General features: G+C 40.1%; 1 protein-coding gene across 2 annotated transcripts; it reads right to left on the reverse strand.

Annotated features, from left to right (window-relative positions):
* Positions 1–1,024: 1,024 nt before the first annotated feature.
* ace (angiotensin I converting enzyme (peptidyl-dipeptidase A) 1) lies at positions 1,025–17,315 on the reverse strand. 2 transcript variants are annotated; one of them, XM_034559538.1, is made up of 25 exons: positions 16,900–17,315; positions 13,601–13,771; positions 13,415–13,502; positions 12,416–12,559; positions 12,079–12,270; positions 11,461–11,558; positions 11,121–11,290; positions 10,407–10,630; positions 10,138–10,282; positions 9,001–9,099; positions 8,189–8,311; positions 7,880–8,085; positions 7,517–7,653; positions 7,157–7,315; positions 6,478–6,565; positions 6,043–6,186; positions 5,335–5,526; positions 4,791–4,888; positions 4,105–4,277; positions 3,746–3,969; positions 3,511–3,655; positions 3,234–3,332; positions 2,878–3,000; positions 2,389–2,573; positions 1,025–1,388 (listed from the first exon to the last, which is right to left on the reverse strand). In XM_034559538.1, exons 1-25 carry the CDS (start codon positions 17,131–17,133, stop codon positions 1,192–1,194), a joined length of 3,858 nt encoding a protein of 1,285 aa, XP_034415429.1. In that variant the 5' UTR covers positions 17,134–17,315; the 3' UTR covers positions 1,025–1,191. The 2 variants fall into 2 exon arrangements, with proteins under 2 accessions (XP_034415429.1, XP_034415430.1); XM_034559539.1 differs by having other exon boundaries at positions 1,025–1,385; positions 16,900–17,291.
* Between the last annotated feature and the right edge of the window lie 6,223 nt (positions 17,316–23,538).

The raw sequence follows: 23,538 nt of genomic DNA on the forward strand, positions 1-23,538 counted from the left end.
CAATAAATGAAATATGTAATAAAATTTTAAAAATCATAGTATATCCTATATAATGTCATCAGGATGTTGTCATATACATTGTCAAAAAAGTCTTAGAAAACATCATAGTGTTGTATATCGTGAAAAGAAGTCATAAAAAAGGTGATGTGATAGTGTGCCTAAACAATGCATACATAGAAAGTGTCTCGAAAGATTCTATATTACTTCATAACTCATAAACAAAAGTGTTGTAACAATGGAATAGTATAGTATACAGTGCCATAAAAATGGTGGCATAGTATAGTTTGAAAAAAGTAAAAAATAGTCATTTAAAAAGTAATTGTATTCTATGTCCATGAAAATTTAATTAAAAAAGTTAAATAGTAATGGTATTGTATGTAAAGAAAAGTCATAGTATAGTATGTAAAACACCATACATGATACCATACATGCTGTAAAAAATGTCATAGTACAAAGGTCATATCAAATGTGACATAAATATCATAAAATTGTCATAGTATAGCATAAAAAATGTAAAATGTTATAGATATTTTATAGAAAATTATCAAGGTCCTAATGGTCATAGAAATGCATTCATGTAGTCCTGAAGTTAACTATAATAATCAATGTCAGGAATAATGGAGCAATGTTTAGCATCTCAAGAAGGAGATGGTTTTTTTCCAGCAACGCAATCATACAATAATTAAGACATTTATAAAAAGTGTTTCTGAACAGATACGACAACTCTTCATAACCAGTCTGTGATCCTTGAGGTTGATTCTGTGACAAAAGGCTGGAACCAATGCACACATTCAGTTCTCTGTTGTTGTCATCATCATTGTGTGTTTTCCATGATATCTTATTTGAACACATAGGCAGAATCAATATTGAATGTTTTTATTGTAGAAATGTATATTGAACAACAAAATCCAAAAATTAAAAAAAATGCCATAAATGACTTTAAAAACATTAATTTTAAAACATTAAATTCTCTAAACATTTTATATTTCAAATAAATTACAAAACGGTGTTCTTTTGCATAGGCAAAAATATGATTTGACTCCAAGTGTATACAATAAATATACAAAACTAGATAAGGAGGCAGACCAAAAAGAAAAGCAAATTTGATCAGATGTACAATACAGCACAGAAACACTGATGTTCATGATGAGGTTGGTATAGGTGCTAGCTACCGTTAGCCCTCATTGGTGACTAGTCTTTTTGCTTGAGCTCCATCGTGGATAAGGACCGTTCAGGCTTTTTTGACCTCCTGTACTTATAGGCCAATAGGATGGTGGCCGCCAAGAAGACCACACCAAGGACCAACAGCACCCACTGGCCAGCGATGGCAGCTGCGCCGTTCACACTTATGCCCAGGAAGTCGACTTCACTCGCCTTAGCTGCACCTGCTGGACAGAAGTAAGAAGTACGTTTTGACTGTTTTTCACTCGCTCACAAACTCACTCATTCACATTTGACATATTTAACAAGCTGCAGTTCCCCACAAGGAGGTACTATTCAGTCATGTTCAGACCAGTCATACATAACGCCTACATGGGGCATCTAATGGGAAGAGCAAGAGCAGTTCCAGGTTAAATGCAAGAATCCTGTAGTAGAATTCAATAGCTTTTAAAATATTTTTAAAGATATCCTACCCAAAAATATCATGGCTGCCATGATGATGTCATTAAAAAGTCAAAGTATGTTAGATCATTATAAAATGTCATAGCGATAAAGATATACTACAATGTCATAGTCCACTATAGTACTATATAAAACCTTAAAAACAGCAGCTAAATAAAAGAAATGCTGCACATACATAATGCTGTAATACGGTTTGCAAAACTAGAAATATTACAAAGATATTACTCTTCCTATATGGCGCATGTTAACATGTTTATATCCTTAAACAGTTGTTGTTCTGTGTTGTTACAAATAACGTTCACAAAGTCTCCAACATAGCCTGTATCAATGCCACACACTAGTAATCCAACAGTGAAATGGGATATAAGGAAACAAAGTCACTGTATTTTTGACTTACTATATATTCTTTTCACACTCATTCATTGTTCATTTTTTAATCTAAATAATTTATTTCTCTCTTGATCTGTGTAACAGCTGTGATCCTCTGTTGCTGAGAATCTAATCAATCTAATATGTACACATCCTTTCAGTAGGATCACATCTGTAAGACAAGAGGAGCAGGAGATTGATTTCACCGTAAGCCGCAGCAGAAGAAAAAAAACAAATGAATGCCTCTGTGTAGAAACATTGTGCTTTTTTTCTGGGATGGAGTTCATAAAACATTTGGCTTGGTGATTGGAACAAATACGGCTGCATGCGTGTGCTTTTATTCATGTTTCTGTGGAAGCCTCAAAGTATGTTGACGCAAGAATGTGTTGGGCGTACTTGAAGGTTTCCAGTCATAGTCAGGCCACCCTCGAACATCATTGTTCTTGTTGTTTTCTTTCTCCAGCCATTGAATGAGAGGTTGGAAATAATCCATGAGAGGCTGGGCTTTCATTTTGGGCTGGCCGGTGATCATGGTCATAGCCTCGGGCCAGGGCTTACTGAAGCCAAGCTTCATCACATCACTGCAAACGACAACACAGAAAGGGTCAGAGAGGAGGTCTCAGCTGAAGAGGATCAGTAGCAAGGGTGTGTTCCAGAGATAATTACAGACATGGTGCAAAGCATAATTCCACCAGCTGCCTGCACTGACAATTACAAAAAATACATTACTTACATTTTGTGTCATTTAAAAAAAAATGTTCCGATGAAAAGAGCTAAGATTTTACTGCATTTATAATCACAGGGAGTTTTTTCATGTGTCAAATGCCCCATGGGATATGATACATAAAGGATATTTGTTGATGGACGTGGTCAGTGGGTACTAACCCGAGACGCTTCCCAGCTTCTTGAGACTTGTAGATATCGCAGGTATGTAGAGGCCCAGTATGCTTGGCGGCATCACACAGAGCCTTGTGGAACTGAAACTGGATGATGAAGCTAACGAAGTACCTGATTGAAGATAATTAAATATGTACTGTCATGACTTTGCTTTAATACCAGGAGGAAACAGAAAAACACAAAACAATCTGTCTCTGTCGCCCTTATCTGTTGATCTTTTTAGCCATGTGAGTTGCTGTGTTTATCTTATCTTTCCAGAGTTCATTGGTTCATTGTTGAAGCTGTTATCAATCTATTGTGCCCAATTATCACGTTGTTTGTTCTGCCAAACAAGGAAACTTTACCTCACGTATGGCACATTAGCAGGGATGTGGAACTTTGCACCTGCGTCGAAGTCCTCCTCAGTACGGGTTACAGGAGGACACAGTCCCTGGTACTTCATTCTGCAATGCAATAAAGTTTAATCTAGTTTTTATTGAAGTATAATATTTACAAATGTATTGATTTATAACACAAACAATTCTAACTGATTAACTTTCCTTTATTCATATCATTTATTTAATATTTTTCTAGTTGATAAACATTGCACTTTGTAATTATAAAAACACTGGGAAACTTTACCTGAGGTTCCACCATTCTTTATTGTACTCAGTCGATGGGATGCGCCCGTCAAATACCTTCCATCTCCACTGATCCATCAGGTAACCAAAAGGTAGGAAGGCGATCTTGTCGAGCGCCATGCTCATCAGGAAGTTGATATCACTCTCTAGAGGAGGAGACAGAAACACCAAAATCGTGAGCTGTGTTATACCATCCCATGTTTTTACAGAACCATACAAAACTTATGGTCACTCACCATAGTTGTTCTCAACTTTGTCCAGGAGGCCGATGCTCTGCAGATGTTTGGGCGTGGACACTGACAGAGCTAACACATCGCCAATGGCCTCATGGAAGCCGGGGTTGGCTCCATCACGGAAGGACACGGGCCGGTCTTTGTACTGCAGGAAGTACTGGACGTGGCCCATCTCATGATGCGCCGTGATCAGGTCATCCATAGTCACAACAGTGCACTGTTTGATCCTGGTGACACAAACAAGGCCATCAATTTCACATCTTATTGGTTTCCCATGCACTTAATGGCTGAAAATGAAGTGTATTTATGTATCGGGGTCAGTGCACAGCTTCTTAGCTGTAACAGCTGTAGCTAGGTTTAACCTGAAGTCTTTACGGTTATAGAAGTCCCACGCAGAGGCGTGGCACACCACCTGGCGTCCGTCAGACGGCTTCTCCAGCATGGATTTGTCCCAGAACTCTTGTGGCATTGGCAGCAGACCCAGAGAGGTGAAAAACTTGTCTGATTCCTGGAACATTCTGCTGGCGTTCCAGCCCTATACAGGAAAAGAAGAGTGAATGTAATGTGAGTAAATATAAACAGTTTTATAGGCCATGAGGTCATTGTGAAGTGCAGTGTAAACATATAGCGGTTCTAAAAGGATCGGAGGGACCCTGGAAATAATGTAGACAGTATATCCATGTATAATGTACACATTATGTCAGTTATGGATGCCTGCTGCTGTTATTTAGCACAATTAAATGTCTCTGTATTTATCCTCATTCTGCTTGAACCTCCACTTTGGAGTCTCATTTCACTGAAACAAACTGATTCTTCACCTCTGAAGTGGTGGAAGAGTGCATGTGTGTGATTTAGCAAATCCCAGTTGACAGATTAAGTAGACTTATTGTACTGGACTGGCTTTCCTTTACACTGTGTGTGTGTGTGTGTGTGTGTGTGCGTGCGTGCGTGCGTGCGTGCGCGTGTGTGTGTGTTCTTTAGGTGTGTCCTTGTGTATTCATGTGTAGCTGCAATCGTTATGCAACAGCTGGCTCGTGTGTTTGGTTACCTGTGAAACCATAGCAGGAGTGGCGTCAACCTGCGTGGCATCCGGGTACGGCATGGCCAAATCCATTATGCCAGACCACGTCTGTGCCCACATGTTGCCTGAAAGGACAGCAGACAGCATTTTTTAAATATATTTTTCCAAGTTATGGGGCAAGTCATCCTCTGCTCTGCCGGTATTAAACCAAGTGGGATTTGTGGCGGTGAGCCAGTCCAACCGCTAACTGCAAGGAACTGTCGCACACAATCTCACGCTTCGCGCCTCTGAAAGCAAATTAAATCGCGCCTAAATCCAAATGCATCTACAGCCAACGAGAATATCAATGGGGTGCGCTTCCACACAAAAGGAGCATTTAGACTAGATAGTAATCCTTTAAATTCCAAAGTAAAATACTGACTGAAGTGTGGTTTTGACCTGTGACCTTAGCCTCAACCTCAGAAAGCCTGATCTAATCAATGGAAAGTTTCTGAAGTCTGTTTAGCCCCAAATATTGTACTTGACACAGTGTAGCTTTATGGAAACCAGTCCCAAAACTATTGACACCTACCCAGCAAATGAGCAGGAATAGGTCCCTTCAGGTTGATGTGCTCAGAACCATACTTTTTGTACAGAGCCCTGCGGACATATGCATGCACATTCTGATAGAGTGGTTCCAGCTCCTTCCACAGAGCCTCCAGGTCTTCCTCGAAGGTAGGGGTTTCATACAGGGAGCGCCAGAAAGCCCCATTGTCGGAGTGACCTACAGACAGCACCCGGGATACAAATAGGACAAACATTACATTAGTTCTATGCAAACCTTTGAAGCTGCTCCTCAGGAGAAAAATATCCTAAATGGTGAGTTAAATATTAAAAGGGCAACTTTTTGTTGTTTATGTTTTGCCAGTGGGCAGGAAATAACTAACCAAGTCAAACAGTAAACATTAGAGAGGCTTACATTAGAAGATTATACAACTTTCTTGTTGTTATGGTCGAAAGGAAGCCGCTGCAATCAGCCAAATAGCTAAACGCCTAGCACAAAGACTGGAAACAGGTTGCTCTGTTAGCTAAATCTGCTGCAGGTGGTTATGTATACATGTTCCAAGCCAACAGCAGAGACTCCAGGAAGGTACTGGTCCTGACCAAGAATCAAGGTTTTGTTTTAATGATTACATAAACAAGATATAACTTGCTCTAAAGATGCTGGTAGGTGGAGTTTGAACAGCCCTCACTCTGAAAAAAGAAATTCTGTAAAATGACTCTTTAATGAAGCTCATACCATTGAGTTTGGCAGCTGTGTTGGCCAGTTCAACATATCTCTTGTAATCCTGGCGAAGCACTTTGCCCGCAGCATCTCTCCATCCTTTCCAAGCAAACAACAGTTCGTCATAATCCCTGGACTCGGCCATGATCTTCTGGAGATCTGAAACACAGCGCATTCCTTTCTTACACATACAGAATACTGCACAACACAATAGAGTATTCCTTTCTTTTCAAATGTTATTTTAGTTTCTTGTGTAAGGGCAAGGTCATATGTTTTTCACCTATTACAGTTGTGTCTTTCATTACATGCATCAATAACCAATCATTAAAAATCAATTTGACATTAACTATTAGGCAAGTAAACATTTACTGCAACATTTGTTTTATTAGTATCATTTTTTTGAGAGTCAAATTCTTCATATTCGGATTGGCATTTAATTCATGGTTTTACCTGGATCCAGCGGATGGCATGCCCCATTATCTCTGCACACCTCAGCCACACTGTACTTGGTCTCCATGTTGGAGAGGAGAGTGTTGTACTGAAAAGGGAAAGGCATCCACCAAGCATTAGAAAACATGAATGTATATCAATAGTTTTGATATTTGGAAAAATACATTTCTAAATGTGCTCAGGTTGAGGGAAGATGATATGAGCATGTAAGAGAAACACATTAATTAATTAGAATATCACTGTACAATATGTTTAATTTATTATTGACATGTATTTATATGAGTGCAACTTCTAGAGCTCTGTGTCTGGTCGTTTCACTACAACCCTTCAGTTTTCATGACAGCTGGTTTAAACCGTGTGTCCATCTTAAGTAATCAGAGAACAACAGTCAAAGATTGTAAAGAACGAGCTTGAAGGATCATTGTGGGACACACAGCTCATTGTTAACCACCTGTAAGCTCTAACTGTGAATTATGTGATCGCATCATTTCTGCTTCTGGCTGCCTTGTCCTTAGTTAGCTAGATAATATTAGCTAGCTAGCATTGCGGTTCATTTTTGGGAAACACATCTTGGTTTTCTGCATCTGGTTTTCTGTCTATTATTATCGACAAAGAACAATGTTCCAATTCAACCCAAACAACACAACTGTTGGTAAGACTAAAACCGAATTCTCCACACCTCTTCCAGTTGTGCCGTGGACAGCGCTGCCCTCTCAATGTCGCTGAGTTTTTTCATGATGCGTTTGACCGAGCTGTCCTGGAAGTCAGTGGTGTCGTACTGTCGGGCCTGCTGGCCATACCTCAGGGTGTGGGCAGACAGCTGCAGGTTCTTCTCAAGCTAGAGAGGAATGATGGAACGCTCTTTCAATGTTAGATGTTTACATTAAGTGCCATGTGCATATATGGGTTGATAAGTAACTCACTGACTCAAAATCTAGTACTGATTTATTGAGACATCTTTTATGCCACAATCATGTTATTGATGATAGATGATGCTTGAACAATGTTAGTGTGATCTCAGGTCAGTCAGAGGGCTCACCATTGCCTGCTTATTGGCTTTGTTGATGTCGGTGTTGTACATCCAGGAGGCCTCAGTGTAGGCGTTCCACATCACCTCAGCTGTGCTGTTGTAGTCGTCCAGAAATTTCTTTGCCTCAAGCTCATCTGTGTTCTTGTCTGGGTAAACAAAAAGGGACAAGCTAGCTCAACTCAATCAAGTTTGGATTATCCCATTTCAGCTAAATAACAACGTGTGAATTATAATTATGATGTGTACATTTCTTCCCTTTCTCACGTGTTGATTTATTTAAAATAGTTCTCATATTTTATTATTTCCGTCCAGATAATGTTAACGTATATCATCCTCTAATATTCTGCTATTCATTTTGATCAATGCTCTTACCAATATCTTCAGGATAGCCTTCAGGGATGGGTGGAACCCAGTTAAAGTCAGGCCATCCTAATGTCTCATTCACATTTTGCTTTTCCAGCCACTTAATAATGGGTTCAAAGTATTTCATCAGTGAGGTGGCATCCATCTTATCGGTCCCTATAGCATCCTGGAGCACAACAGGCCAAGGTTTAGAAGAGCCAGTCTGGAGAATTTTCCTGGACGGGGTAGAGCGAAATCATGTTACACCTTCATTGCTTCCCTAAAGCCATTGTTCACGCTCTGTATTATAAACAATGAAGAGCCAAGCAGGTTACATACTTTAAAATGGCCCCAGCTTCTGCAGAGCCGTAGATGTCACATGTGTGCAAGTCACCCGTTTGATTGGCTGCCATGCACAGTTTTTCATGAAGCTGGAACTGCAGGATGAAACTGACAAAATACCTGCAGCGGAAATAATGTCTGTCATCTCTTCAGTGCATTATATTTACAATACAACAAACACATTTAAAAAAAAAAAAAAGACAGAAATCATAATGAGACGTGATGATATTGCTTGCTTTTTTGGTAAAATCTTTTATCCTTCAATATGCTGACTAGAAGTACAAAACTAAAAATGACCCCTTTAGGTTTAGACGATAAGAACGCTGAAAGCATCTGTTTCTGCTACAACAACACAAACAATGTGTTTGTTTGTTTAAGTGGGTGTTTGACAACCTGTCAGTACCCACATTGTTAAAAGAAACCTGCTCGGGTCAGAAGCGTTGCTTTTAAAAGCTTCCTGCTAGTATTGTTATTGTATTGTTTAAGTGCCAGTAATTGAGTCTACATGAAAGCAAACAATACCTTAATTCCCCGATCACCAGCCGTTGGTGCATGTTATTTTACTTTCCATATTTCACATATTTCCCTGGTGCCCTCGTAGGGTTGCGCAGGCACGTACACAAATATACTCATACTCTTCATGATTGTGTACTAAATAGGCTCATTTTATGGTCTGTATGAGTTCAGCTAATCAGACAGCTAGAAAAATATTAAATACATGTAATGGAAATATCAGTAGCCCAAGCTGATTGTGTGTTTCTCTTGTGTGTACACTATTACATAGTAGTGCGGTTTGAACAGGAGGATACCTGATGTATGGCGTGTTTCCAGGGATGTGGTACTTGGCCCCAGCATCCAAATGCTCCTCTGTACGTCCGGTGGGCGGGCAGATGCCTTGATATTTTGTCCTTTAAAATGAAATGCGAGATAGATTTAACTAATACATTTGTTCTGGAAAGTTATTCAACCTTTAATGATAATGATATGAGGATTTTGATCACACACACACACACACAGATACACACGCACACAGACAGACACACACACACACACACACACACAGTGTGAAGGAAAGCCTGTCCAGTACAATAACTTTACTTAATCTGTCAACTGGGATTTGCTAAGTGTCACCAGGTGTAAAGTGGATATGTAAAATCAGTCATAAACTGACATTACATTAATGCGGCCATAACCATTTTTTTATAATTTGTTAATGACTTATTATTTATGTGACAATATGAAAGGCGGAGCTGCACAGTGTGTTTGAGGCTCATTGTTTCGCCCATCAGCTCATAACTTTACTGTTTTGGTTTACTCTCACAGCTCTCATAGCATTTATTTTTTTAGCTGTAAAAAAACTTACACAAAAACTTTATACTACCAAACAGCAGGCAGACAAAGTTAACAACTAGATTGAGAACATTGTGGAGCATTTAGCAGCTCCAGAGCCAGATATCAGGAGGAGGAAGAGACCAGAAACAGAACAAAACTAGAACGGTGCACAGCGTAGAGTGCAGGACACTCAACTCATCTCTAAAAGAGAGAAAGAAAGTGAATATTGGACTTTCACTCATCAAGTGAACACAAACCTGACACTGAATGAATGATAATGCTCAATGTGTATAAACGTCTGGATGTGTAAACAAACAACCGTTTGCTAATCGGTTCACCATATTAACTTAAAAGGTCAATAAGGTCAATAACTTGTTTCTGCTGCCTCCAAGTCTCTTAAGTCGTTTTCTCATCATATCTGGAGATTCAAACCACAGACTTATCTTACAGGGTAGCATAGCTTAGCATAAAGACTAGGATAAGTAGAAAACAGCAGTAGCTTTATCAATCTTCTCATGTGAATCTCAGCAAAAAATTAACTAATCACACTTCCAAAAAATGTAGCTATTCTTTTTACATGGAATATGTTATTAAGCCTGTGCATAAAAGTCTACCTGAGGTACCACCATTCAGCGTTGTACCGCTCTGGCGGTGTGTTTCCACTGAACACACCCCATCTCCACTGGTCGATGAGGTAGCCAAATGGAAGGAAGGCTATCTTCTCCAGGGCCATCTTTAACAGGTAGTTGGTATCAATTTCTGGAGAAACACAATGCAGAAACACATTCTTTAAACATTTATGAAATCATGTTTGAATTCATTTACATCTGTTCAATGGGAGGGTATCTCAGTGGCTTGGACTTCATTCATTCTTTCTCTTTACCAGGGTCAGAGGTCACCGTTTCCAGAAGTTTAATGGCATGCAGATGTTTCGGTGTGGAAACGGAGAGAGACAAAACATCGCCAATAGCCTCGTGGAAACCAGGGTTGGCTCCGCGACGGAAGCCCACAGGCTGGTCCTTGTACTGCAGGTAATATTGGATGTGCCCCATCTCATGGTGTACGGTAAAGAGCTGCTCCATTGTTACTGCAGTGCACTGCTTGATCCTAAAGAGTGAAATTACTTTGTATTATCAAGTTTTATCAACAAAATGAGCAAAGCAGTTCATAATGTAAAAATGTAGTGGCGTAATGTCGACCACAATGAAATCACTCTTCCTCCGTTTGTGTTGTAATTTAGAGCTTCTCTTTTCTTTCTTGACATATACCGGGACAGCCGTGTATGTCTTTTAGTGCATGTCAGTGTATGTGAACGAGGCCCACTGTGGCTAGCTCACGGCCACGGCTCTTCACTGCCCTGATAGGGCGTTTAGAAGTTGTGGAGCCCCGCCTCCTGTTTCCCCCTCCGGTAAACACTGTTAGCTCTGTCAGTTTCCCTAGTTGGCTCTGTTTGCACCGTTAGCTTGGAGCCACAGTCTTCACCATGTTGAGAGCCGTGTGGGGGCGATATATATGCTCACAATTTAGAATTGGACACCTTCATGTGTAACTATAATTCAGTAAACAGTTCACTTATAACCTCATTAGTTCATTTTACCTGAAGTCGTTGCGGTTGTAAAAGTCCCAGGCAGACGCGTGGCACACCACCTCGCGACCCTCAGGCTTCACCAGCATGGATCCGCTCCAGAACTCATCCGGCATCTTCTCTAAATTCAGAGACGTGAAGAAGTCCTCGGCCACGTAAAACATGTGCGTGGCATTATAGCCCTTTGCAGAGAAAACAAGTCACAATTCAGCTCAATGCTATCTGACAGAACTATAAAAGAAGATTAAGATGTATGAGCTTTATCTTTTAAGATCACTGTCTGCAAGATCAAACATGATTATTATTTCACACAATCCATACAAGTGGCACACACTCGTTCCCCCTTACTTACTTGTCTGACCATTTCGTCAGTCACATCCAAGTTGGGTTTATCAGGAAATGGGATCATCATATCATAAATATTGTTCCAGGTCTGGGCCCACATATTTCCTGAGGGTGAGGAAGAAAACACACTTAAGCAACAATTCAGACTTGCTATGAGATACTCCACTCAGGGGCACTGTAGGAAATACCTCATTCACAGTAATGTGATAAGCACACAACATGACTTGCCGGGGTTTGTCTGCATCTTAATACAGTATTGTGTGATCACATCTTTGATGACTTTCCGTGCTTCTATTAAATAATGACTCTTCATGTTAGGGAATGTATGAAAAATGATTAGAGCAGTGACGGAATATGTGGTTAAAGCCCAACACCCTATTTATAAAGATCCAGATTTAGTGTTCCTTCAAAATGACGTTTTGGTCCCCTAGCTACTATAAAATATAGCCCTACATTAAAAAAAACACATGTTTGCTGTCCTCTGTGTATGGAACAATGCATCCATTGTGCACACAAGGTCTTTATTTCACACAACAATGTTGATGCAACTGTACAGTGACTTCCTTTACATTACCCCTGTGACCCATATTCATGGCTCTTGTCAGCTGATAGCATATAGTTGTACCTAGCAGATGAGCAGGGATGGGTCCTTTAAGGTTGATGTACTTGGGACCGTACTGGTTGTAGAGCTTGCGGCGCACAAAGGCATGCAGGTTCTGGTAGAGGGGTTCAATGGTCCTATAGAGGTCCTCTATATCCTTCTCAAAGGTCGTAGACTCATACCAAGAGCGCCAGTCAGCTCCAGTGTCATCAAACCCTTAACAGGCCAAAAAACGGTAATGTCATTTCTACTCCTTTTCTCTCCTTGTTCTATTGTTACTTCAGTCGCATTAAATGTATTACTTATTTGTAGCATTATGAACTGCTCTCAATGACAATGTCCAAAGGTGAAGAGTGCTCACCATCAGCTTGAGAGGCATTGTTGCTGAGCTCCACAAACCGAGGGTAGTAGTCCCTGAGAGGTACACCTGATGCATTGTGCCAGGCCTCCCACACATACAGCAGTCTCTTGTAGCTCCTAGAGGTGGCCATGATATCTGTGAGCTCTGCAAAATGAAGTCATGAAGAACATTATGGAAAAGTAAAGGGAGGCTGACCGTATCTGGAGACAAACCATTAGAACTCAAAAGCAAAAGCTGATTTTCTTTCCGTGAAAACAATGAAGATGTATTGGCATTTAAATGACATGGTCTCTCAGCAGGAAAAGGCCAGAACAGACACGTACCCAAGAGATAAGCTTTAAAGTTATGACAACTCCATGATATTTTGAGCGCAATGCAAAAACAACATTTATCTTTAAAATGCCAGAAATAGGAAATGAAGGGGGAGAAAAGGAAAAAAGTTGAAGAACACAGAAGGTGGTTGAAATGGTGGAAAAAGTGATTGCTGACAGTCTGTTTGTTATTGTAATGACGCCATGTGTTTCGTAAGGGGATGTACCACATCCTTTGAATAACCCTGTCACCTTACTATATTTCCAAGATTAAGAAACTAGTAATACCACAAATGTTGGCATATTTATGTTTATTCGTAATAGTTCTCACAATTAAAGTTGGCAGCTGTTGCTCACAAAACATAGAGCCATTGTTCACAATACATGTCGGCAGCTTGATATTATTTCTATAGCTTCTTACTCAACACTTATGGGCACATCCATAACACTTCCTTTGGAGACCTCTCTGAAGTGATTTCAAAGTGACATCCTGTTACATTGCCCAGAGCAGATAAGATCTTCTTAACCACTGTTTTCTCTCTCGAGACTTCCCCTCCTTATTGTTGTGATTTTTATAATCCTCAACATTGTTGGGGACCTGTTTCTGTCAAATAACTCCAACGCACCTGTATCATTTAATTCATGCATTTTGAGCCTCAAACTGAGCTTTTATATTATATTTATTTACCTGGTTCCAGGCTCCAGCTTATGTTCGGTTCTGGATGCACCTTAGCCGTTGAATAAATATTGTCCATGGTGCTGAGAATTGTATTATACTGGAGACAAGAAAGAAATCAGTCAAACAAATTCACCATTAATACAGTGATTAAAAAAAAAAAGAATTACTAGGACAAATTTCCTGTAAGAAACAAACCTCCTCCCTGTCTTTCTGGGGCAGGTTGGCCACTCCCAGTATCTTTATCTTGTTCATCAGTGTCTTATCTGAAGGTCCAACGAGAGCGTCTAGAACCTCATCAGGGAAGAGCTGCTTGGCCCTCAACCCCCATGCTGCGGAAAACGCCTGCTCTTCAAGGGATGCATTTATCTAAAGGAGATAGGAAGTTAATGATCACGATATGTTGATTACTCGGACACGACAATCTAAAACGTTATGCCGTGCGAAGAAGTGAACAGGTAGCATCCGTCATTTAGTTTCTTCACTTCTATAACCATTTTTTATGACCAAGTAAGGGTTATTTTTGTTATTTTCCTGTGTCGGCATAATTTTTTGCACCATGGACGTGTTTCAGGAGTAGAAAGTGGGCAGAGATGAGAGCCCATTTGGAAACAGAGGACACCTTTGTCGAGTGGTGTGGGAAGAACCACCACATATTTTCTATATCAGTGTGTCATTACCCATGCCGTCCTTTTCAATATTGGATGCATTGTCATTATATTAGTGGTGCTGAATGGATGAATCCCACGGACCTCTGTGATCCCCTGCATTGCAATTGGTGTTATTTGGTACGGGCATTCAATTCAATTTTAATCTCACACCATCAGGTCAAAATGTATACTGTCCAATACTTTGGTTTACCAAGCGAATAGTTTTCATAGGTTAATGGTCAGTAGTGCGAGCATGGCGGCACACTTTTATCTAACTCCTTTACCGGCTGCAACATGTCTTCATCTGTGTCTTCCTATGTGTTACTTGACAGCTGTACCAACACATCTTTCCTCTGGGATCAATAACGTGCTCTGTCTATTGTGAGCAAGGACAGAACAGCATAACAACCCTAGCTCAAGGATAATATTTTTCGAAAAAAATCTCAAGTACTCATTCTTGTATATGGCCTCGCTGAATCTCCCAAGCTTTTCTTTATGGCACTCTGGAAGGTTGTGGACATAAGAGTTTTCAGTATGTAATGACAGTGCTGGTAGAATGTAGTCAAGGCTGCCGTGGAACATTGCATGGAAAGGACAAGTGTGTCAAATTGATTTGCTCCTATTGAAAATGATGAACTACTGCAGCACGATGCTGCACCTGAGAAAAATATGTTCCTTACTGTGTTGCAACCTTATACTGTGTCACGTTAACATTAGTGTGTGACTAAGCTAGCTCAATTTACAGTGTGATTTCTGAACTTTGAGGTAACCAAATCCTGATATAACTGACCAATCAGTAGCTTCATTCCTGTAATGTTTTCATGGAAGCCTTTCTTATCTGTCTTTTTCACAGTCTTCCCTAAAACAACAGGCTGCAGGAGGGAAAAGTGGGGACAGTGAGTTGAAGTGTTAACTCTGACCTTTGTGCTCTTCCTCTTAATCTCTGTCTTCTACTCAAACTTTTTTTCCACCCTGCCTACACCCATCCATCCACCCAGACAATCATTCTCAACCAAAGAAACACAATAAAGATACTGTAAGACGGAAAAAGCCATTTTATTTAACTGATTTTCTTTCCCTCAAGGTCTTTTTGTTTTACAAGCTGCAATGAGAGCTGTAATTGGGAAAGAGGTTTATTTAATAAATCTTCATACTCATTTGCCTGGATGTGGTCAAAGGATAACTAGACTTGAATGCAGCACAATAGTTTAATTCCAAAATGAAAACCCATGCAGTTTGGTTGTTGTTAAATATTTAAGTTAAGGGTTATTTGAAGGTTGTTGTGTCTGAATACTTGAATGATTAGAAATAATATAATTTAGCTTGGACGACTTCCAAAATGAATTTCAAACCTAAACTCTTCCCTTGAAAGTAGTTCTCAAACTTCACATTCAAATCACATTTAAAAAGCTGTCAGCATGCAGTAAAAAGAGCCTCAGGTCTGATTGAGACACTTGAAGGCAGCTGCTATTCCATTCTGGGGTTCAAAAGACCTCCTTCATTGATATCCACTCTCATCAGCTTTTATTCAGCATGATGAACTGATCCTCATTCTGTTTGATGTTCCACACGTCTAACATGTGCCTTATTTGCACCCAGACCAAATCACTCTCACCTCTGAAGCTGAGGTAGGTGTGTGTGTGTGTGTGTGTGTGTGTGTGTGTGTGTGTGTGTGTGTGTGTGTGTGTGTGTGTGTGTGTGTGTGTGTGTGTGTGTGTGTGTGTGTGTGTGTGTCTGCATTTGAATGTTTGCATTGCGTGCGGAATGTACATGTTGTAATTGAATCTGCCTTTGTTAAAATCATTTAAATGTAATAGATGTACAACATGTTTCTCTCTCAGGTTTAGGCCCCGCTCTCCCCCGGCTGCGATTTAGATGGAGCTCAGCACTCTGATCCACTTTGATCCCATCTCAGAATTCTCCATTCTCATTCACTGCAACTACAATGCTGCTTATCTTTCACCTTGCATAGCGGACACATTCTAGAGAGCAGAACACATTCTGCAGCCTGACCCTGTTGACACTGGTGTGGTGGGGGCTGCATCTACACCTGTTCAATGTGTGAGGAGACCAAAGCCTGGATAGTGTATTGAAAATCCTGTTGTGACAGCTGTTCAAGGGGAGGGGGGTAAAAGAAAATTCAGAGGCTTTGCCCTGAGTGTGTTGGTTGGACAATTTGCTTTCACAACTTGGTAAATGACAGAATGAGCTGGTAATGTTCGCAGAATCCATGGATATGGGTGCATTGACTCTTGTTCCTGGAGGCAAGAAAATACTCCTTCACACCTCCACAGTTTCATTGTCTCTTCTTCTGCTTTATTATCTCCCCTTGCCTCGTCACAAAAAGCCTCAAATTCCTGCAACGGTGAGGCATTTTATTGGGTGTAAATATTGCCACTTTGGACTATAAAAAACTATTAGTGCGTAAAACTGCATTTAGTGGCGGGTAAATCCATCTGGAGAAACTGTGTTAAGCAGAAAATATCATAAAACAGACAGTTAAGCAAATTAATAGCCAAGACCCCCTAGAAATGTATTCAAAACTTGAAGACGTTCGCACTACAGGCATTCAGATCTGTTTTATATTTCCAGTAACACAGACGCTGAGTTGGCTGTGTTAGGAGGAAACTGAGCATTTCATTCGGGAGGGAGATGAATAGGGGTGATATCCAAATCAAGCAGGGCGCAGTTCCACATAAACCCTTAGACCATGCATGAATTTATGGTGACGAAGTGCCAGTGCTGGCTTGGACTGATCCAAAAGGGACAATTTTATACCAGTGTGAGATAAAGGTTCAGCTAACATGTCACCCTCTAAAGTCATGATGACTACAGGAGTTGTCCTACCTGAAGCTTGGAGTTGTGGTCCGTGATGTTGGTGTTGTAGTTCCAGCTGGCAGAGACGCTGTTGAATAACACCTCCTCAGCGGTGCTGTTGTAGTCGCTTAGGAACTTCAGTATATCACCTGTGGTGGTCCGATAATCTCCTGGATTCCAGGTCGCTGGCAGAGCCTCAGAGAGCCCCAAGACTGGCAGCAGCAGCAGCACTGACCACAGAAACCCGTCCACGCCATTGCCCATGGCTAGCCTCCACCAAAGAAAGAGTGGAGGAGGAAAACTGTAAAGTGAAAGAGTTGGAAGGAAGAGCTAAAAATACACTTGCTCTAGTGAATTGAGAGTACACCTTCCCCCTTGAGCGGTTGTCTAATCTAGTCCCTCGCTGCTCCCTTCTTAGCATCCCAGCCCGCCTGCTGGTGAAATACACAGAAGCCAAAGCGAGCTTCTTTTTAAGTGTCAGTTTAACCCAGCCCACACTTCTCTGCAGCCTTCCCTCTTACGGCACTGGACACATCCCCCCCCCCCCCCCCCCCTCCTCAATTCCCTTCCTTACCACTATCTTTTCTCCCTCCCTTCTTTCTTGTTCTGTTTAGCAGCCAGGATTCAGATGGATGGCAGTATGTGATCAGATCCCAGTGTGTATGACTGTATGAGATTAGAGATCACATATGACACACCAGCCTGCCTGTAGAAGATCCTCAATAGACAACACTGGAGTGTCTGGGAGGGACTCCACATGCTTCGCTCTCAGTTCCCTCCGAGAATATACTCCACAGAGCTGTTTATTTCCTCCATTTGAGGGAATAAGAAACAGATTGGCACTTTCTTGCCATAATAACATAAACAAACCAAATTGACTGTGTTGTTCTTAATTTCAGATTTAAGCTGTTTCACCATCTCATTTTCCTGGAATCCTCTGAGAGAGCAGACTGAAGAAGGTTATATTACACAATGTTCAGTGCAGAGTTGACAAAGCAATATTAAATGTACTGTACATGCACAGCGTATTCCAAAACACAATGCAGGTATAACAAATCTTTGGGGGCAGTTGACACAAACTGTAACACAAAAATATTTTTTGTTCAATGGATAATCAAATTCCATTTCATACAAATAAGATTGACTTTTCCTTGCAAAAGCCAATAAATGTGTTTATTTTCTGTAATTACCAATTTAATAACCAATTTGTTTAGCTGTTTTGTCTCCCTTTACCACATATTAGTTTCTTGGTGCTCTTGTTTTGGTTCTTTCTTGAAATTTGTATTGAGACGAATAAAACCCTATTCTTAAAAACCCACCAGCGACTCCTCAGGCCTCTCAGATTGGTCTCTTCCATCACATCACAGACAATCATTTGACCCATGTTTGTATTAAAATGACTGCAGCTTTAAATCACAGATTGGTACTCATCATTTTAAAGGATACAAATCCATTTTGGCTTCCAGTCACATGTACTTTGTAATCCATGCTGTGCTTTATACTGCCATGTTCAGGGCACTGATACAACTGCTTCTTTTGGTACCAACCAGCTGATCATTCACCCGACCCTGGACCCTGTTTGGACTTGAGTGGTCAGATTCCCGGAATTAGTTACACTTTGAACAAGAATTAAAAATAAACCATTTTAAATCCACTGAAAATATGTGACTGGTTTGTTTCATCTTTCAAATATGTGACATATTCACAATGTCCAGTTACCTTTTCCTCAGATAACACCATATTTTATATTTAAGAGCAATAACGCCACATAGAAATTAGAATATACTAAATAAAAACTTTAAATGATTACTCTCGACATTATTACACTGCCTATTTGAGTTTTGTGATACAAATGTGATTCCTATTAGAAGATCCTTATTCAAGATTACACTCTGATTGTGTTACAGACAAAAACTAAAACAAATTGTCTAACCAGCTCAATGTTGATATTCAAATCTCAAGTGTGAACTGTGTTGAGTTTGAAAACATTGAAGGAAATTTGAAGATTGTTGAGCAGTGGAACAAATCAAGGTTGTTTGTTTTCCAGCTGCTCAATGAGGCTCGTCACAATGACGCAGTGCCTGAATGAGGCCATAAAACGAGATCATGTTTAAAAGTGTCATCTAATATTCCACAAAGATTGGATCATAAATATTTATGACTTAAATAGCTAAAACACTTTTTGGTATGAAGTGTGAAATTTCTTTTTTACAACAATCAACATGTCTTATTGTTTCACAGTTGAAGCTCATATTTCCCAGGTTCATGTAAAGCTGCAGGTATTTGGCATGTTGATTTATAGTGGTTGGTGAAAGTCACGAGTTAATATAAACCATCTATTAACCTTGATATAGGCATGTGACTACAATAAATGAATACTTACTCTTTATAATAATATAATCCTTATCATTCAATAACTGGTCTATAAATGGAAATCTTGTGTAAAACCAAATGCCTTTGATGTTGAAGTAGATGGTGTTAGATCATTAAAATGTATCTGTTCCAGGAACAGATACATTTTAATGATCCTGACATTTGACTTTTGAGGTAAATGAACTTAGGGGAACTTAGTCTAACTTCCACAAGGTCGAGCCTATTATCATTGCTTGCAACACATCGATTGTAAAGATAAAGCCTGGAAAATGAAGTGAATTCCTCACAGCGTTGATACACTTAATTGTGAAGTGTGTGTGTGTGTGTGTGTGTGTGTGTGTGTGTGCGTGTGTGTGCGTGTGTGTGTGTGTGTGTGTGTGTGTGTGTGTCTGTGTTTCTGTGTGTTGACAGTGTCATTTCTTATTAAAATAACACTGATTAAATTTGAATCCTGTTTGTCAGTTGAAAGCAGAGGGAGTCATTATCACCTCACAGAGAGAGAGAGCGGTAAGTATTACATGAGTACTTCAGGGTCACAATGTATGTACTTATTAACAGAGTACATCCTCACCGCGCTGATAGGGATGGATGGAGAAGTGGCCCGGTAAAGGTGCGGCTTGAGGCTGATGACGTCTGGTCATAACAATGTGAAGTCAGACAAAGGCAATGTGCATTAAGAAAAAAATGTCAAAAATAGTGTCATACTTTTAATAAGAAAATGAATAAATCACACGATTTGTCATCTGTATTTCATAGCCAGTGGCTTAAGAAAAAGTTTGAGAAAAGGGCAGCAGGTGCCTGGAGACTATTTTGAATTGAGTTCACATTGTTCAGTCAGTGAGTGCAGAGCGTTAACTGCTGCCTTATATTGTGTCTGTGTGTGTGTGTGTGTGTGTGTGTGTGTGTGTGGTGACCTGACAATGTAGTCTCTGGCACAATAATTGAATTTGTCTTTTCCTTTAATGGAAGTCTGTGAAGTGTGGCGAGGCTGTGATGGAGCCAGAACATCCAATCTTCACAAACAGGCATATGTTGCACACCATTGGACATGGAAGCTGCTGTGCAGTGTGTGCAGTGTGTGTGTGGTGTGTGTGTGTGTGTGTGTGTGTGTGTGTGTGTGTGTGTGTGTGTGTGTGTGCGTGTGTGCGTGTACCGTAGGGTGTAAGATGACATTTTAACTCTTTCCGTGGATTCTTCACCAACATTTTGAATGACTTCAAAATATCAATCAAATATCACTCCAGTTGAGATTCATCCTGCATAATGCAGTGTCCTGTTCTGCAAACTATCAAGGAGATCATTCTAAATCAGTTCATACAAAGAAATAATTTAAAACTAGAATTAGCAGGAGGCGATCATTGAAGGTCAATGTGGAATCCAGGTAACAACTGCACACCTCTGTCCTGTAAGAAACTATTAAAAATTAATCATTGTTGTCTTCTTGTTTGTTAAGATACACAATTAGATTCCCAAACATATTAAACATGGTATGGTTTAATATGGATATTAAAGGTACCTTGTGGCGTTTTTCTTTTTTCTTTACCACTATAAACACTATTGAGATGTTTTTATGAGAACCCAGTGTTGACCATTCTTTCCCAACAAAAGTAGCAAGCAGCACTAGCTGCAAAACGTGCTAAATCTAGCAAGAAAGTTGCCAAGTCAGCAACACTAACAGCCCATCCCTTCAGGCCTCCCTCCAAAGCCACTCCCCCAAAATGATCATTATGAACGTAAACAACGAACATGACTTTTGTGAGTACTCACAGCTTTTAGGGGAGCTGTTTTTGTTGGACACTCCAGTGACGAGCACTGTACATGCAGGAAGGGAGGTAAGTAGCAATGATTGGACGGCCAATCATTTCATCCAATCATTTCATTTTTCATCCAATCATTCCAATCATTTCATTTTTCATCCAATCATTTCGTTCAAATAAAATAATTGGGCTTATTACAATCCCGCGACAGCCACAGTTGCTGGATATTATTAAGTATTTCAGTACTGATTGCTCTCAGAATATAATGATTTCAAGTAAAGTATAAAAAAATATGTTTTTGAAGATGATCAACCTTAGCTTTAAGGATGTATCTGTTCCATACCAGCGTCCCAGTAAGCCATAACAGTGTGACAGTGAACCAGCATGCACAATACCAGGATACTGAAACTGAAGCAGCTAAATGGAATTCAGACCACTTACTAAATCATAACTATATTTGAGGGTAAGTTCACGTTTCACAGCTCGTAACCTTGGCTGGTTTCACACCTGGAAAGTTTACCCGTTTAAACAAGGACATACAACAGAAGTGTCCTGACTGATGGCGGATTTGGATGTCGACACAGCTCATCTGTAGGGGGAGGGGCCCCGATAATGAAGCATCTTTTCAGATGGTTCAGGATAAACATACAAAATGTGTTTATTCGTGAATACTTTATACAAATGGAACCTCTCCAAATACTGGAATTCCAGAGGATTAAAAAGTACATCATCTGTCTGAGGGTGGAATAATGACTGAACGGTATGATTGAGGGTTACAAAACCCTGGTTGCGCATTTGAGGCTCAGAAATAAAATGACATAATGTCTGAGGTCCGCGAGAGGGCAAGAAGGTAAGTAGTGTTCTCCCTCTCCTCAGCTGCAGCAGGTTCCTGTGTCTCGACAGTAAAATATATCATTTGTCCGTTTCTGTTGTTTAGGTATCGTGTGTAGTGTGTTACTAGCTGCAATACATCAGGCAGAACAACAAAAGCAAGGAACAGAATCACAGCTATCCGTCATTACCAGAGGCTGCACACGCAACACACACAATACAGAACTTCTGTCGACATGCACAACAATAAATCCAGTTATCTATCAATTTTCTTTATTAGGATAAATGTAGGGGTTGTTCAACTAAAGCAAAAAGCAGCAAAGAGCTATAATTATTACAACTGTAATCAGTACCATTACTGTGAACAGTAAATCTTCATTTGCAGTACATGGTGGCAAAATTATATCTATATTAACATTTTATGACTCGATATTGTGCTGAACACAGAGAGAAGGGTTCAAAAGGAATAAAGTCATCCATAATCTCTTATCGGTATATAATGAGCTTGATGACTCTGTAACATAAGCTACAACAAACTGATAACTGTGCGTATTATTGCAGACAGATGTTACACTATCAATCATATCAAACGGAGCAAAAGTTTGGATTACTTTTATCAGATCCTTAAGAGAACATTAGCTAATTATTGTTAACATCATTCGTATAAGGTTAGTGCAATTTGTTATCAGTTTTAATTGGACATTCCAAAGAGTACATTTAATAGACGAGAAGCAATTAAATAAATAAAAGGATAAAAACATGACAGATTAAAAAGTAGAAGAGTCTACAGCCATGCAAACGGCCCTGTGAACCTGTACCTTCGCTCAGTGGTGATTTAAGCTAAATGCTAATATCCTCACATAAAAATAAATGCTAACATGCAGATGTTTACCACGTCGTACACCATATGTGAGCATGCTAATATTTGTTATTAGCACCAAACACAACGTATTGCTGAGGCTGATGGGAATGTCATATTAATGTTTTTGACCTGATAATGGAGCTTGATGAGAAAAGGGATCACCAAAGTTATGCAGCGCACACCTGCACCAAAAGATATTACACAAAATAGCCCCCCTCCTATGAATGTCTGTATAAAAATTCATGGCAACGCATCCAACCAGCTTACAGAACGACATCCACAAATTAAATTGAGGGGGTCAGTTGCCAACCAACTGCAAACATGCCGGGTCTCTTTGTTGACATTACCCATTCCTTTCCACTCGTTTCCTGTCATCTCTTTACTGCCAACAATGTTACAAAGACATGAAATGCACCGCAAATTATGGAGCTGAGCTCATTGTACAAAGGTCTATAGAGCTGCAACTTGTAAACAGTCAAGTGGCCCTTTGTCTTTAGTCACCTGATAGTCACTAAACTGTGTTTGTCACATGCCTCAATAAGGTGAACGTGTCCTGTTAAACTGGCACATGGCCAAACATGTGCACTAATCCCATGTCTTGTATCAGACTGGACAGTGAGCATGTAAGCCAACACAAACCTCTTTAAAAACTGGAGTTGGGCCATCGTGAACTTCTGCGCACATGCAAACACAATCAAGGATGTTGGGTCATTTAAGTTGTTGATAGGCCAACAGGATGTCCTGAACAATACAGTGCGTTTTGACTTTGGCTGAGCATCATGAAACCGCTTCAGAAGTGAAACATCATACGGTCCTGCTGGTTAGGATTTATTAATCTCATGCTGA

The sequence above is a fragment of the Cyclopterus lumpus genome, chromosome 19 (genome assembly GCF_009769545.1).
Source record: "Cyclopterus lumpus isolate fCycLum1 chromosome 19, fCycLum1.pri, whole genome shotgun sequence".
NCBI classification, from domain to species: Eukaryota; Metazoa; Chordata; class Actinopteri; order Perciformes; family Cyclopteridae; genus Cyclopterus; species Cyclopterus lumpus.

Bases quoted from the DNA above. Each gene is read 5' to 3' on its own strand.
- ace (XM_034559538.1), bottom strand. From the start codon at position 17,133: ATGGGCAATGGCGTGGACGGGTTTCTGTGGTCAGTGCTGCTGCTGCTG. The intron at 13,503-13,600 runs GTTTGTTTCTTA...TCTTGTCTCCAG, and splicing joins CCCAGAAAGACAGGGAGGAG to TATAATACAATTCTCAGCAC. The intron at 6,187-6,477 runs GTAAAACCATGA...GCTGTGTTTCAG, and splicing joins ATGCCATCCGCTGGATCCAG to ATCTCCAGAAGATCATGGCC.